The sequence below is a fragment of the Gossypium raimondii genome, chromosome 9 (assembly GCF_025698545.1).
Source record: "Gossypium raimondii isolate GPD5lz chromosome 9, ASM2569854v1, whole genome shotgun sequence".
Taxonomy (NCBI): domain Eukaryota; kingdom Viridiplantae; phylum Streptophyta; class Magnoliopsida; order Malvales; family Malvaceae; genus Gossypium; species Gossypium raimondii.
This window is the reverse complement of record NC_068573.1, coordinates 42,733,074-42,749,258: the sequence shown is the minus strand read 5'-3', so window position 1 is coordinate 42,749,258 and position 16,185 is coordinate 42,733,074. Positions and strand designations below refer to the sequence as shown.

Genomic DNA, 16,185 nt, shown 5'->3' with positions numbered 1-16,185 from the left:
TTGTATATATAGTAGCGGCGTTTTTAGAAAAAACGCCGCTAAATTTCACATTATTTATTTATTGTATTTTCATTAAAATTTTTAGTAAATAATTATTAAAGTTTTAAGTAATATTTAAAAGTTTTGATAAAATTATAAATTTTAGTTTTTTATTTCCTTTTATATTTTTTATTTTTCTTATATTTTGGTCTGTCCAAATTAAATAATTAATTACCTATATATATTCATATAAAAATATCAAATTGTTAAGGTTAAATATTATTAAGAACATATTTAATATATAAATTAATAAAACTAATTAATCTGAGCTTAAACCTTAATCTCTAAACCTTAAATCACTAACTCTTAGCCCTTAACCCTAAACCCCAAACCCCTGCACCTAAACCCTAAACATTATTTAATATATAAATTAAAAAACACTAATTAATCTAAATCCTAGACCCTAACTCGACCCCAAATCACAAACCCCTAACCCCTAAACATTATTTAATATATAAATTAAAAAACACTAATTAATCTAAATTAATCCTAAACCCTAACCCTAAATCCCTAACCCCTAAACATTATTTAATATTATATAATTTAAAATATATTAATTAGTCCAAACCCTAAACTCTAACCTAACACCGAATCCATAAACCCTAAACTTCTAACCTTTAACCTCTAACTCTAACCCCTAACCCCTAAATAAACCTTAAATCACAACCCTTAAATCAAAATCCCTAATTCCATAATCTATAAACCTTAAAATTGTAACTCTTAAACCAGCCCTACAAAATCCTAAATTAACCATATATATATACCCTAAACTATAATGATAATTAAATTAAATATTTTAAAATTAATACTATCGTATCTTTTACAATTATATTTGAAATTATTTAATATATAAATTAAAATCAATCAATTATGTACCCAAAAATTTTAAAATTATTTTAAATAATAGTATTTTAATTTCTCCATTTTTAACAAATATTTTTCTATGTTTTTTTTATTTCAAATTATTTTTACGTCTCATTATTTCAAATTTATCCATTTTTAACAAATATTCAATTAAAAATAAATTGGATTTTAATTAATATAAATAAACAAATTACATAGCAAATAGATAGATAAAATGTTTTTGCGGCGCTTCCTCAAAAAACGCTGCTAAAGGTACGAGCATTAGCGGCGCTTATTAAAAAACGCCGCTAAAGGTACGAGCATTAGCGGCACTTATTCAAAAACGCCGCTAAAGACCTAAGCATTAGAGGCGCTTTTCAGAAAATGCCGCTAAAGACCCCAAAACTCAGGGCTTAGGCTTTTTGCGGCGCTTTCCAAAAAACGCCGCTAATGCTTATTTTTAGCAGCGTTTTTCCAAAAGCGCCGCTACTGCTTCATTTTTAGTGGCGTTTTTTGTCCAAACGCCGCTAAAAGCCTGTTTTGGTGTAGTGATTTAAAAGATTAATGAATTGACTGATGCGATCTCTAAGAAACTCACCTTCATTCATGCGAAACGTAAATAGATGTTGTTTCAACACTAAACGATTAGCCAGAGACTTAGCCGTATAAAGAGTTTCTAACCTTTTCCACAAGGCATATGAGGTCTTCTCCATCAATACCTCTTGCAATACCGTATTCGCGAGGCACAACTGGATAGCAGATAAGGCATTTTCATCAAGCTCTTCTCATTTTGTTTGATTTAGATTCTAAGGCTTTTTCCCGGTAACAACATTTTTCAAGCTGGTTTGAACTAGAATTGTCATCATCCGAACTTGTCACAGAATGGAATTTGTCTCACCATCGAACTTCTCAATTTCAAACCTTGTTGCTATCATCTCTGAACGGAATGGTTTATGAAAATTGAACTAGTTTTGATACCACTTGTTAGGATCGAACCGATTAAGCAACAAGTAACAAAAATAGCGGAATAATTTGAGAAATTGAGCACACAAATTTAACGTGGAAAAACCCCTCCAAAGAGAATAAAAAAATCACGGGCACAGATAATTTTACTATAATGGCAAAAGAACAAAGAGTACAAAAGATGGAGATAAAAAAACTAAACCCCGAAAAACCCGAAAACAAAGAACCTTCAAAACGTAAACACAAATTTCTCTAAATGTGTTATGAGTTCTAATCTCTAATGGGTGTCTTTTCTAAGGTTGTAAAAGAACTTATTTGTAGGCTAAATTAGTAAGTCAAATAAACTATGCTAATAAATGCTAAATATATTATACTAATAAATACTAAATATTCTAGAAAAAATATATATTTTGTTTAACTTGACTTGCAAACAATATCCTAGAATTTGGGTCACACAACTCTAACAGTGATGTTTATGTAATGTCTACACTATGTTTTGAAATGAAATGTGAGTGGTAATCAGAGTCGAGTCTCGCCCTCATTGCATGCCATAAAAGGAGCTACACCATCTGGGGCTTGAAGGCTGCTTGAAGGACTTCCCATACTTTATTCCTTTTATTTAATTACCAGCTCTTCTAAGGCACATAATATATATAATCTTGAATATGAGATTCTTTTCCTCCCTCCTTGGGAAAGTATTTCATGTCAGGAGGTTCAATGTTTGTTGTTTTAGATGCCATGTGAGCCTATACCCCACTTGTTTTCTTCCAACATGGGCATATAATTCCAGTTTATATATGCTCCCTCATTTGTCTCTCAATCTGTACTTGTTTTTCTCTTGCTCAAAATTTACTCCATGCTCAATTATTTAACTTGATGCTGTCGATGTTTCAAACATTTGCATGCTTAAGATAGTAGTACAATTATCATACATGTACTAATAATCAAGCTGACAACCTATCTCTCGTTATTCTTATTGAAACTTAAGTATTTAATTTCTATGGCAAAAAAAATCCAAACGTCATGTTTGAGACATGCTATAGTAAGCCATATACACGATTAGCATCTCTGGATGGACACATATGGGGTGGATCATCATAAATGAGAAACTAATGGGGTCTGTCCCAAACCTGTGCACATCGTATGTATTCCATTTTAGATATGAAACAACAATTGGTGGTGAGCAGAAGAATTATACGGGCTTAATGGGGTGGGGGGAATGCCCTGATTTCAATTTCCCATCAATCTTTTCAATGTTCCTTCATGATGGATCATCAACAAACACTTTGAATTTTATTTGGACTTATATGTCCAGGAGAAGCCCCTTCCATTTCCATTCCTTCACAAATAATGAGCACCCTATTACAATTGTATCATCACCTTACAACGAATTTGCAATATAACTTCAGCAAATTCCGATTTAATGAGTTCAAATGTCAAACATTAATGGCGCCTCAATGTCATACTGAGGAAGCTAGGTTGGGGTAAGGGTCGTTAACTATTTGGAGCTATCGAAGAGTACAGACATTCGAGATTAGGGATCATCGAGCTAGTCACGTGTATCCTGTCCTTAGACACAAAGGCAGCTCTGCCTATTTATCCCTTCTTGAATTGCCACACGTTGTTGTATGCCAGTTAGGCTAATGAACAAAAATTGATGCCTACCTCCCCCCTTTGTTTCACTCAAATTAGTTTTCAAAAAATATTTTTAAAAATATTTATTTTTCTAAAAAATTTAATATTTTATGATATTTAGATGAATCTGTGTAAAATATTTTCTACTGTTTAATAAATTTCTTGAAAATATTTCATAAAAGTTATTTTCAATCAAACAAACATTTATTTGATATTTTCTTATATTTTCATTGTTTAATTAAGTTTATTTTATATCTATACATTTATATTTTACATTGTTCTTTGTAAAGCAAACACGATATAAATATATTTGTTATAAAATATTATAGTGCAATTTTCTTTTAACAATCGAAATTTATTTTATAATTAAAAATATTTTGTAATAATCAATGTTATATATGAACTTAATAATAAATAAGGCTTAATTAAAACTTAGTTTAAATTATACGTATGAGAGTACATATTGACACATTAGTGTTATAAGGGATAAATGAAGTTAAGCATTATTTAAACAAATACTCATATTTATACAATTAAAATTTTCATATTTTTGTACTAGGTTAAAACATGTCACAAGTCCTTGTACTCTTCAGAAAATTGAAATTTAGTCCATGTAATTTTATTTTGGGGTTAATCCTACTTTTTAGATATTAAAATTCAAATTCACTATTAGCATTATTAAAAATATTTTGTTAAATTCATGTTCATTATAACGCCATTTTTTAGTTACATGAATACTCAGTATTTTTATTTAAAAATGTGATATTAACAAAATTGACAAAAAAACAATGTTAACAATTGGACTTGATTTTAAATCGAAAAGTAGGGGACAAAGTTCTTGAAAATAAAAGTACAGGACTAAATTCTAAATTTGTGAAGAGTACATAGACTTATGGCATGTTTTAACCTTTACACTACAAAACATTTATTATTAATATATTTATAATTTTAATAAATATTTATTATTAAAATATTAATATTAAAATTTTCAATAATATATGAAGAATATTATTTAAAATTATTATTTTAAAATTTATTATTAAAATAAAATTGAAATATTAAATAATTTATTAAAATTATAAATTATTAATATAATTTATTATATGATTAAATATAGATAATTAAATAGGTATCTTTAATAATATTGAAAATTATAATATTTTATTTATTTTAAATATTTTAAAATAAAAAGATTATTATTAGTATAATAATATTAAGCTTGACTTAAGTTAATTTTATATAAAATAAAATCACTCTTAAAGTCATTTGTCAAAGTTACCAACATAGGAAAATACAAAAAAATATTTTCCAAAAATCGTTTTCAGTGAAACAAAAGTATCCTTATAAACAAACTCGAATCAATAAGTATTCACACACTTTTCCAGAGTTTGTTTTTATGCTCAACTTACTCCTTTTTCTACTGCTATTTTTATGGGCTTGGATATTGAGATATTTTAAGACCCTTCGATGGAATCCAATCAAATGATTAATTTCAATACCAATTGTCCCATCAAACTATAGCCACCATCGAATTTGTGGGCATCTTTTTGACTTAAGGATACCTCCCTCATATTTCCACACAAAAGCTCTGTGACACACATGAACCAATGCCAGAGGACGAAAAGTATTTCTTGCTTGTTAGATTTCCAGGGGCTAACATAGTATATTTGCAGCCACTATGGTGTACCAAAAATAATGAGCCATTTCCCACCACACGTCTTTTTCCAAGTTTTCCAGGGAAGTTGAGTACTCAAACTTCATAACCATGTAGCAGAGCAGGACAGAGGACTTGAAAGATAATAGAAAAAATTGCCTTCATCCTTCCACTTTACACCTCTTTTCCTTTGCTTTTTTATCCATTAGCCTTGCTTTCTGACACCGCTTTCTAAGTTTGAATTGGGCTTTTTCTGGCTTTCTTTTTCTTGTCTAATGTAAGTTTTATGCGAGGATAAGAATTTGATAGAATGTTAAGCATTGGTTTCACTAACTTTAGAAATCCAAATACATGGATATTTACACAGACATCAATTGATTGATTGAGCTCTATAGTTCCTAGGTACAAAACTAAAGCTTCACCTTTTACCTTTGCTAGTGGGCATTCGTGTCCTACACCTTACAATTGTTGAAAGTGCATGTGATGAACCGCTTTGCTCAAATGGAAGCCTTATAAGCTGATGCTTCCTGGCACTGAAAAAGGGTAACCGATGGCACATTCATTTCTGGTTTTATCTTCCTTATGTTGCTAATTTTAGGGTTTGTCCAAGATTTAAAATCTTGAACTTGGTGTCAACTCTAAATGCCCACTAAACCAGTAGCTTGTTGGCATGATTTCAAGTAAATGGTTTTCTATTATGAATGAATGAAAAGGAGTCCATGTTGAAAGTGTATTTCTTCCAACTTCATGTTCTTTTGTTTTTTTCTTTTCTTTTCTGCCACTACTATTTGCCACCCTTCTCTCATTACAAGAAGGGAAAGGATAGTGTTTGTGTTTGTGGCAGACATGAAGGGAACCCACGCGAAATTGTTTTTCAAGATTTGGATGGCTGAACCGTTAAATTTAATAATGCATTGCCCAAATTGCATGGTTTAATTGTATCGAAGTGTAATACCCAATTGTTGCCTGGGCTCAAATTAACCAATCAAACCCAATGAAACTTGGGCCAATCCTGACCCAATTACATTTGGCCCACAAAGGCCCAAGTGTGCAAACCCTAGCCTAACCCTAAATAGCAGTTGGCACCAGCCACCCCACGCCGCAGCAACCGTTCTACTGCCCACGTCGTGCTCGCACGTTCAGCAGCCCTGCAATGCCCGTTCCACGTTCTCCTTCACCTGCAACGAACCATGGGTAGTGACCGAATATACAACAACAAATTGTAAAAGTTTTTTTTTTATTTATGTAAAAGATTTGGCTATAAAAAGCCAGGGGATTTTTGTAAGAGGCGTTACACGATTGGAGATCCAAAAAACACAGAAACAAGGAATAAAAAGAAACAATTTTTGAAGGTGGTGAATTGGTTTTTTTTTTTCCTTTTCTGTTTACTGTTTTGTTCCTTTTGATTTTTTTTTCTTTCTTGTTCTTTTAAAAACAACTAAACGAAATAAACAAAAAGGGTAAGGGAAGGAGGACTTACCGTCGAAGCGCCGTCGTTATTGTTGTGGCCGGTCGGAAATGGGTCCGAAACGGAAGAGGGGAGTGCTGCGGCACTATTTTGAGTGACAGGGGGAGTGAGATTTTAGGGTTTAGAATTTGGGCTTTTATATAGTATTAAACGACGTCGTTTAGGGCCTGTTTCAGTGGCCCCAAAACGGTGCCGTGTAGCCTATGCCCGTGTGCAACCCGATCCGACCCGGAGAGGATCCGCGCATTTCTTCAAAATGGGCCTTTTGCGCAATTGATCCCCCTTTTTTTACAGTGATTTTAAATTATTTTTTATTTCTTTTAAATTTTGCAACATATTTTATTACTGTTTCAATTTAATCCGGGTTGCTGCGCAGCGTTTCGGAGGGAGGGATTAATTTCACTTTTTGTCCTCCACTGTTAACTGCGTGTTCTATTTGATCCATTGGTGTTTTATTTATTCTAGATTTGCCCCTGAAACTTCAGTTATTTTCAATTTAATACTTAAATCTTTCATTTTTTTGGGGGTTTATTTTATTAATATTGTTATTATTATTATATTATATATTATTATACCTACATATATAACACGCATATGTATTTTATAATATATATGTATATATTTTAAATGTTTTAGATACATATACATATTTTATTATTATTATTTTGTTATTTTATTTTCATAGTTTTTATATATATATATGTATATACATTTATATTTTATAATATTTATATATTGTCCATATTTTATAATCTATATATATGTTTATATATTTTTATAATATGTATATATATATTCATACACTATTCAAAACTATTATAAATATATTTTCTGCATTTTTTATATAATTTACTAATATATTATACTTATACATTTTTACTTATTGTAAATGCATGTATATATTTTATGTATATTTTATTATTGTTTTATCTTCATGACTTTTGTATATATATATATATATATATGCTTTAACATTTTATAATATGTATGCATCTTTTATATTTCATAATCCATGCACATATATATGTATAATTTAAATTAAAGTATTTGTTTTATATGGTACATTAACTTTTGACATACCTTTTAAAATATATATTTTGGTTTCGTCAAAACATTAAAATCATTTTCTTTTGATTCAAAGGTTTTTTAAATAATGTAATATTCGATATTAGGGATTTTCGAGGAAATTGAGCCGTAACGTATTGGGTTCCGATTTTCTTTATTAATCCTATATAGACGAGAATATTCTTTATTCAAAATTCATGAGTATAAGAATCATTTTCGGGAATTTAACTTGTTGTGTCCTAACGTATTGGGCATGACATATTACTTTCTTGAAATGAAGATTTTCTTATAAAATAAAAGTGATATTCAAAGTTTGGAGATTTTGAGAAGTTGTACCCTAACATATTGGGTCTCGATTTCTTTGTCTGACTTAAACATTTGATTATCCTTTTCAGATTTCATCATTTGAGTTTTTTTTTAAATCTTTTTAATCCTCGACATTAAGACATTAAAATAATCAATTTGGGTCTCGATTTCTTCGTCTGACTTAAACATTTGATTATCCTTCCTCGTGCGTAACTGACTCCCGAACTCGTTTTCACAAATTTCATAGACCAAAATCATTTTTAAGGTGAGCCGATCACACCTCAATAACGCATCGATGATGACTCCAGTTTTTTGTTTTTTAAAGTTGATAACTAAATTTTTGTTTTAAAAAAATGGTTTCAACACAAAGCATACAAGGTCAAGGAAGGCTCTGAAATTTAAAGAAGCCGAAGGAAGTAGTATCGATTTGAGGGTGTTTTCAATATCATACATGGAGCATGTATTTGAAAAGATGCATAATCTTGAATTTTACAGAAATTAATAAGTTAATTCATTTATTTTAATTTGTCAGTAATTACCTCAAAGTTAATCCAATTATCATGGACATGAAAATTATCATGAAAATTCAATTTTTGTAAAGTAAGAAAACCAGAATTAGACATAATTGGGCCAACGACTATGGCTAAGAATACAAAGCCTCGTTAAATTTAATCGTCTGACTTTTGGGTTTTATCAATGATGCCTAGAGGAGTTTTCTTGACCAGGCTCAGCTTTGGGCCACATATTACGAGTGAAATTCCAGATTAAAAACTACTACAAAAAAAGTTCAGTAAAAACACCTTTTTAGTCCCTATCAATTTTTAAATTGATCAAATTGGTCCCTCTGAAACAATTGGAGCAATTTAATCCCTATCAATTTCAAAAGTAAGCAAATCAAGATAATTAGTTATGATGTTAATGCTCTTTTTTGTTAATTGTACTTAATTTTGATTGGTGTAATAACAAATTTAACCTTCAATGTTTACATATCTTGTCTAAATGTTAACAAATGTAGGTTAAATTAGGACTAAATTGACAAAATGTGTAAAATTTGAGGGTTAAATTTGTTATTATATCAATAAAAACATGTACAATTGCTAAAGACATTAACGTTGTGATTAATTGTCATTAGTTGCTCACTTTCAAAATTAAAAGGGATCAAATTGCTTTGATTTTTTTGATATGGACCAATTTGTTTAATAACAAAATTGAGAGGGACCAGAGAGGAGTTTTTACCAAAAATCGCATTGGTGTAGTCAGCAAAGTCATCATTGCACTTGGTTGGCAAATTTATGAGGAGAACAAGCCCAGAAGTAGATAATGATGAAACATTATAGGCTCATAGCCCAGACTGTGGTGGGTTCATTCTCAAGAAACCACTAAAAAAAATGAAGAAGAAGCCTTAGCTAATGGGTCATTATTGAGAGTAGAGCCCAATGTCCCTTTCCCTAGCAACGTGACGTACATGAGTTTTGTACTAGTTTAAGACAGAGGGCGGCAAAAGTCGGTGGTCACCATGCCCAATTTGGTGACTAGAAGTAGGAGTCTGTTCATCTTGCGGCTCTTATTCAACCAAAAGCAAGCAACATTATGGCCCTACCACCCACTCACACTTTTCATCCATCATCCTCCCCTTGGATGAGGTCGGTCCTATAGCTGCAGCCTCTCACTATAGTGGGAGAAAAACAACCACCAATATAAATGTAAAAGCAACATTGCTTTTTGGTTACTAGATTATTAGGTTGGACCGTTGCCTGAAACCCATCATCCTCCATAACCAATTATTAAGTTCTGAGGACATAAATAATTGTCTTTACTCTTTGGAATGTTAGTGATTAAGCAGTTAAAAAGAGCACATCTTTGGAGAGAATCATTTCTAATTGTTAATTGTCATCTTATTCCTCCCAAGTCCCGGTATGGACTACCACTTAAATTTAGACATGTATGGAGTTGCATGTGGACAGAGATTTTTAACTAAAACAATATTGATTTTGGTGGTGTTGCCATGGAAACAATAATCTAGTTCGTGGTTCAACCTTAGTACTTGACTCATAGTAAGAATTTGCTATAAATTATAATGTAGTTTGTGACTGGTGTTGTAGGCGTGAAAACAATTTATCTAGTTTCATAAATAAATTGCTAGTGAAATGGTTGATGATCACTAGTCATTCTTGAGGGTCCTAGTTTGGGACCCGCAAGGGTGTGCGCCTCGGTCCCAGGATGTGACTGCGCCCACCGCAACATCTGCCAACCCGTGCTATATAACCTTTTGTCTTCTTATTTTTAAGTAAAAATGTACTATTATAGCACCAGCTACATGTTTTCTCTTTGAATTATTAACTCCATTTATAGGTTAAAAATAATTAAAAGTATATATAATATTTGGTACCATCATTCCCTTATATGAAGCGTAGTATTTTACAAAGAAGATGACACCAATTTTGAGTTTATGTCGTAAGAAATTCAAAAAAAAAAAACACTAGATTTTTTAATGGAGCACGTTGAGAACTTGAAAACTCCACCAACCCTTCTAACAAATTAATCCTCCATAGCATTTTTCTTATCTTACAAAATAAACATTAATAATTTACGCCGAAAGCGAGAATCATAACCATACTGCAAACCACATATTGAGAAGAAAAAGATTCCCACTCCTGCATGCAATATTCAAATGCAAGGTCCATATTTAATGAAGTGAAAATTACTCAAGAAAAACAACAGAGGACAAGGACATCCAAAATCTTTACATGATATCCAGCAAAGAGGCGACCTTTTCTTGATGTGCGTGGAGAATGGACTGTCGGTCACATGTCACACCAGTGCACAGTGACACAGTCCATTTCCCTCTTCAACCAATCAGAATACTCCAGAAGGGTTCGGCTTACTCTCCCTCAAATCTTTGTCCCAAAGTCACGCTACAAATAAATACCCCCCAATCCCCTCACTTCCTAAGCCATGCCCATTGCTTGATCCATTTCCATCCCAGCAAAAGCCTGAAACAGTTTTAATCGTCGGTAAAATGGAAGGACAAGGTGAAGATGTTAGGCTGGGAGCAAATAAGTACAGGGAGAGGCAGCCTATAGGAACAGCTGCTCAAACCCAAGATACCAAGGACTACAAGGAACCACCTGCTGCACCACTGGTTGAGCCTGCCGAGTTAACTTCATGGTCCTTTTACAGGGCTGGCATTGCCGAATTCGTTGCCACTTTCTTGTTTCTTTACATCACCGTTTTAACTGTAATGGGTGTCGCTAAATCTTCAACCAAGTGTTCAACTGTTGGGATTCAGGGCATTGCTTGGGCTTTTGGTGGCATGATCTTTGCTCTTGTCTACTGCACTGCTGGCATTTCAGGTACACAACTCGAGTTAAAATCTTGGAGATTAGTTCCAACATGGATATGTACTAATGTTATCTATGTATGTTGGCAGGGGGTCATATTAACCCAGCGGTGACTTTCGGGCTGTTCTTAGCGAGGAAGTTGTCGCTGATAAGAGCAGTCTTTTACATGATAATGCAATGCCTTGGAGCTATATGTGGCGCTGCCGTCGTAAAGAGCTTCCAAAAGACCCAATACGAAAGGCTAGGCGGCGGTGCAAACACGGTTAGCTCGGGATATAGCAAGAGTAGTGGCCTTGGTGCTGAGATTGTTGGTACCTTTGTTCTGGTCTATACGGTCTTCTCCGCCACTGATGCTAAGCGTAATGCACGAGACTCTCACGTCCCTGTAAGCAAGAATTACAGCTTCTCTACCTTCCCTTTCCTTTCTATCTGAAATTTATTGTAGAGTTGCCCATTGTTTAATCTAAAATGGATGTCAGATCTTGGCACCGCTGCCTATTGGGTTTGCTGTGTTCCTGGTCCACTTGGCAACAATTCCCGTTACTGGAACAGGCATTAATCCAGCTAGGAGCCTCGGCGCAGCTCTTATATACAACAAGGACCAAGCATGGGATGACCATGTAAGTTTTCCCATATTTCTTTAATTTTTTTTTTTTTCATTTCAAGCAAGTAGAAGAGGCCAAATAAATATGATTTGGAAACGATATCTATATCTAATGCAAAATCCTCCTTTGAGTGCAGTGGATATTCTGGTTAGGACCTTTCATTGGAGCAGCCTTAGCAGCTTTGTACCACCAAATAGTGATAAGGGCCATCCCTTTCAAGTCCAAGTAAGGGAGTGAGGAAGGAAACAGGTGCTTGATAAGTGTCAGTCTACGATGATGTGTTCTCCATTATCATTTTCTCTTCCAAGGAGTGAGTTTGATGTTTATTTTTCATCTATGTAATTAATGGTCGGTTAAGGAACAAAGCATGGGCACCTATATTGTACTAGTGGTGGTTCAATGTCAATGGTTTTCTCTAATATGAATGTAATTGATGCACGACAAAAGTTATGATTAAGGCAGGCAAATTGACCATTTTCTACTCTTAAATAAATTGCCGGCTTGTTTCACTCTATCTCTAGTACAGCCGTATAGGCTGAGTTGGTAGCAAAATAATTGTTTCCTCTATCACCGCCCTAAGCCTATTCACACAGAAACGTCTCCATATGATTTGCATTTTGCACCCTTTCCATCTTCCATCCCACAAATGTAACATAAATTTAAATACATTGTCGGGTTTTTTACAAAAATAATATAAAAAAAATTAAAAATTACCAAAATGTTATAATTTTTTTTTATTTACTAAAATATATATAATTTTTTTTATTTACCAAAATATATCCAAAAAAAACAAAAAAACCAAAAAAAAAACCCTGGACTGATTTGACAACTCCCTCGGACAAGGGAACCCTGTTGGCGGCACCAAACAATGAAACCCTGTTGGCAGCACCAAACAAGGGTTCCCTGTTGGCGGCACCAAACAAGGGTTCCCTGTTGGCGGCACCAAACAAGGGTTCCCTGTTGGCGGCACCACTCGTGTTATAAACACGAACTCTGTCCAGCTGAAACAAGAAAAATCAGAAGAAAAAGAAAAGAAAGAAGAGGTGCTGCGGAAAAAAAGAGAAAAAGAGAGAAAAAGAAGTTATTTTTTAAAAAATAATTGATTATTTTGTTGTTATTGTTTTGTATAATTTGTATTTTTTTTTTTTGTTTTAGTTTAGTTATTAAGATTAAAATCAATAAAACTCAAATTAATAGTTTTAGTTAGGGTTTTATTATCAAAATATTACAAAAAATACAAACGTGTTAATGTACAAACATGTGCCATGGGATCGCATCATCTTTGGGCCATGGTTATTGTTCAATTCTTTTACCAATATAATTATTTTAAAGTTGCATTATATTAAATCTTAATTTAAGGTTATATGCCTCCATTTTCGATATAATATTAATAATTCCAAACGCCATATACTATTTTATAACTTAATTTGGATACAATGTAATCATAACCATTTGTATAGTTTTTATCATTACACATAAAATTTTACAATATTAAGTCAATTACGATCCGATCCGGACGATCGTCCAACATGAAAGTTTGGTTAGGGCATTTATTCCGACTATGACCACTTAACTCTGCATATTCCACAACGCTTTCACGACTTCTCCACGATGTCCATTTCATTACGGATTCGCTTGATGCAGACGACCTCTCGATTCCTCCATGACCCTACATGCGGGAGAAGCTCGAAAGTCGTCAAAGGCACCTCCCACGTTGATAGGTCAGGCAAGACGGGGAACTCATTTTCTCAGACACGCAATGTGCGCTCCAGCGTGTACACATCATCGACATATTGTTCAACATTAACGTTAACTTTAGCACACGCTGCCACGACATGCGCACAGGGATAATGAAGTGTTTCGAACCTTCTGCACTCGCACTGTCGGTTCCGGAGATCAACTCCGTAGGACCTAGTTGGTATACCAGGTCGACGACTGATGCTCTCAGTAACTCAAAATGTTTCCAGTCATCGTGAATATATTTCTACATTCATTGACCTCGCCAACCGACGGTTTGCGACCATTGTATCCCTGACATGTTCGACAAACACGTGTCCCGCCTCAATCTGGTCGACTTGCTGCTGACCCATTCTTGGTATCAAAGTAGCTAGCCTGTAGAAAGTAGCAGAAAATACAGATGCAATCGGAAGATGACGTGTTTTTAACAAAACAGCGTTGATCCCCTCGACTAAGTTTGTGGTCATTTGGCCATAACGAAAGCCCTCGTCAAAACTTTGAGCCCATTGCCACGGCTCCATTGTGCCCAACCATTGTCGGAAAGATGTGTTTGTCTGCCCCTCCATGTCACTCTTAAGTCGAATCATTTTTTGCCGGAACAGATGTGGCTCTAACTCGTACGCTGCATACGTATTAAGAAAAATAAGTTCTAGTAACTCCATAATATGAAACATTACAACTTATATTGAAAATATAAGGTTATCATTTACCCATTGCCACGACTTGTCTCTTCCAATCGCATTCTTGTAATCTTTGTGGAAGTTAGCATGCAATGTGACGGATCAAGATGGCCGATCTCCACGGCTGCCGGGCAACGCTTGATTGCTTAATTAAACCCTTCCCTCTATCGGAGATGATGCAAATGTTATCGTTGCTAATAACATACCTCCGCAGTTTGTGAGGAAGAATTCCCAAGACTCCATGTTCTCTTTATCTACGATAGCAAATGCTATCGAGAACACGTTCATTGCGATCTTGAGCAAGCGCAAGAAGTAGGATCTGTGTATTTTCCATACGGCCGGTCCCATCTACTGCACAAGTGGCTTGCGGTGGGAAATGCCCACACATGGATCGAACGTCCGAACATCCGATGGAAAATCCTTTTTCTTTGGTCAGAATCGGTCATCCGAGCCGTAATATGGCCTTGTCGCAACTCAATCACGGTCCCGGTACATACTCCCGCATAGCGACTATCCAACCTTGAAGCTCGTTATCGATGAATCGTAATCTCCATACTGATTGCTCCATCGCCATCTGTTTAGCAATCCATGCCTTCCGATATGAGACTCGATACTGGAATCGTGCTTGCATTTCGGCAATCAGTACCGAAACTTTAATGGTCGGCATGTCCTTCACCATTGGCATGATACACGTACAGATTGTCAAGTTTTCCATGATCTTCTGTCATACGTGTTGATGTGCATGTATGAGGACCAACAAATTTTTGTATCTCCCACATCTGAGAACTTTTAATGAATGCAGCTCGCACCCGCCAATTGTAGCCTTCCGCTGCCTTCCAACACTCCCCAACATATATTGTCGGAGTAGACAATGTGACTTTATAATCAACTGATATATTCATGTTGCATCGTTTGATGGCATATCGCACTCTTCTTTACAATGAATCTACGCCTATGAATAACTCATCATCATCGGATGTTACGGCCACCGTGACGATGAACTATTTCGGTACTCGGGAACTCATTACATACTGCTGCGTCGGGGTTTATGAGCGACATGTGTGGCCCAGGATTATTGTGTATCAAAATATGCCGCATCTGCTCCCCGATCGAAGAAGCGTTAATGTCTTCATCGTCGATATCATCAGGTACATCGTCCACATCGGGATCACCGTCACTATCGACCTCTTCATCCCAATGATCGCCACCACCTTCTTCTTCGCAATCACATTCTTCTTCACCACCAACCATATCAACATCGGGTGTAATATTCGGTCGATCATCGATCCACCCATAGTTGATTCACTATCAACGTATGATATTGGAGCCACCATCCGCGGTTCTTCACCCCCGTCTTCTTCATCAGATGCATTTTGCTCCATACCGACTAACTCAGCAAATAAGTGAATCGGTGCATTCTTGTCACTCCCGTTCCCACAGTAGAGATCGACCATTGTCTCAACGTCTTTGTCGTCGCGCAAGTTCCATTTCGACGAATTTGACTGGATTTGTCGAAACCGGAAACTTGTAGAAAATTTTACTATCCTTCTCCCACAACGTCTTAAAATTTTGCATTAATCCTTGCCTTCATTTCATCAAACGAGACATTTCTATTAAATCTCATTGCTATTTGTTGCGACATTCAAATACACATCCAACACTTGTTGTCAAGATGACTCATCGAAATAAACGCATACAAAAACTTAGCATCCATCTTCAATATTTAATCATCAAAAATAAACAAAATCTCGTAAAACATCTCGCACGGATAATAAATAACTTAAATAAAAAATTAATGTTTCAATATTCAATTTTGTACATGAAAGCCATTTAACCACTAATCCTAATA

General features: G+C 34.4%; 1 protein-coding gene and 1 long non-coding RNA gene across 2 annotated transcripts; one reads left to right on the top strand and one right to left on the bottom strand.

Annotated features, from left to right (window-relative positions):
- Positions 1–6,020: 6,020 nt before the first annotated feature.
- On the bottom strand, positions 6,021–6,876 carry LOC105799934 (uncharacterized). Its single transcript, XR_001135690.2, has 2 exons — positions 6,615–6,876; positions 6,021–6,312 (listed from the first exon to the last, which is right to left on the bottom strand). It is a non-coding gene; the product is annotated as an uncharacterized LOC105799934 (long non-coding RNA).
- A 4,033-nt stretch (positions 6,877–10,909) lies between these two features.
- On the top strand, positions 10,910–12,428 carry LOC105799933 (aquaporin PIP1-2). Its single transcript, XM_012630755.2, has 4 exons — positions 10,910–11,326; positions 11,404–11,699; positions 11,794–11,934; positions 12,056–12,428. Exons 1-4 carry the CDS (start codon positions 10,993–10,995, stop codon positions 12,146–12,148), a joined length of 864 nt encoding a protein of 287 aa, XP_012486209.1. The 5' UTR covers positions 10,910–10,992; the 3' UTR covers positions 12,149–12,428.
- Positions 12,429–16,185: the final 3,757 nt, after the last annotated feature.

Excerpts from the sequence above, each read along its gene's own strand:
- LOC105799933 (XM_012630755.2), top strand. The coding sequence starts at position 10,993 with ATGGAAGGACAAGGTGAAGATGTTAGGCTGGGAGCAAATAAGTACAGG. Across the intron at positions 11,327-11,403 it reads CTGCACTGCTGGCATTTCAG|GGGGTCATATTAACCCAGCG; the intron begins GTACACAACTCG and ends GTATGTTGGCAG. Across the intron at positions 11,700-11,793 it reads CACGAGACTCTCACGTCCCT|ATCTTGGCACCGCTGCCTAT; the intron begins GTAAGCAAGAAT and ends AATGGATGTCAG.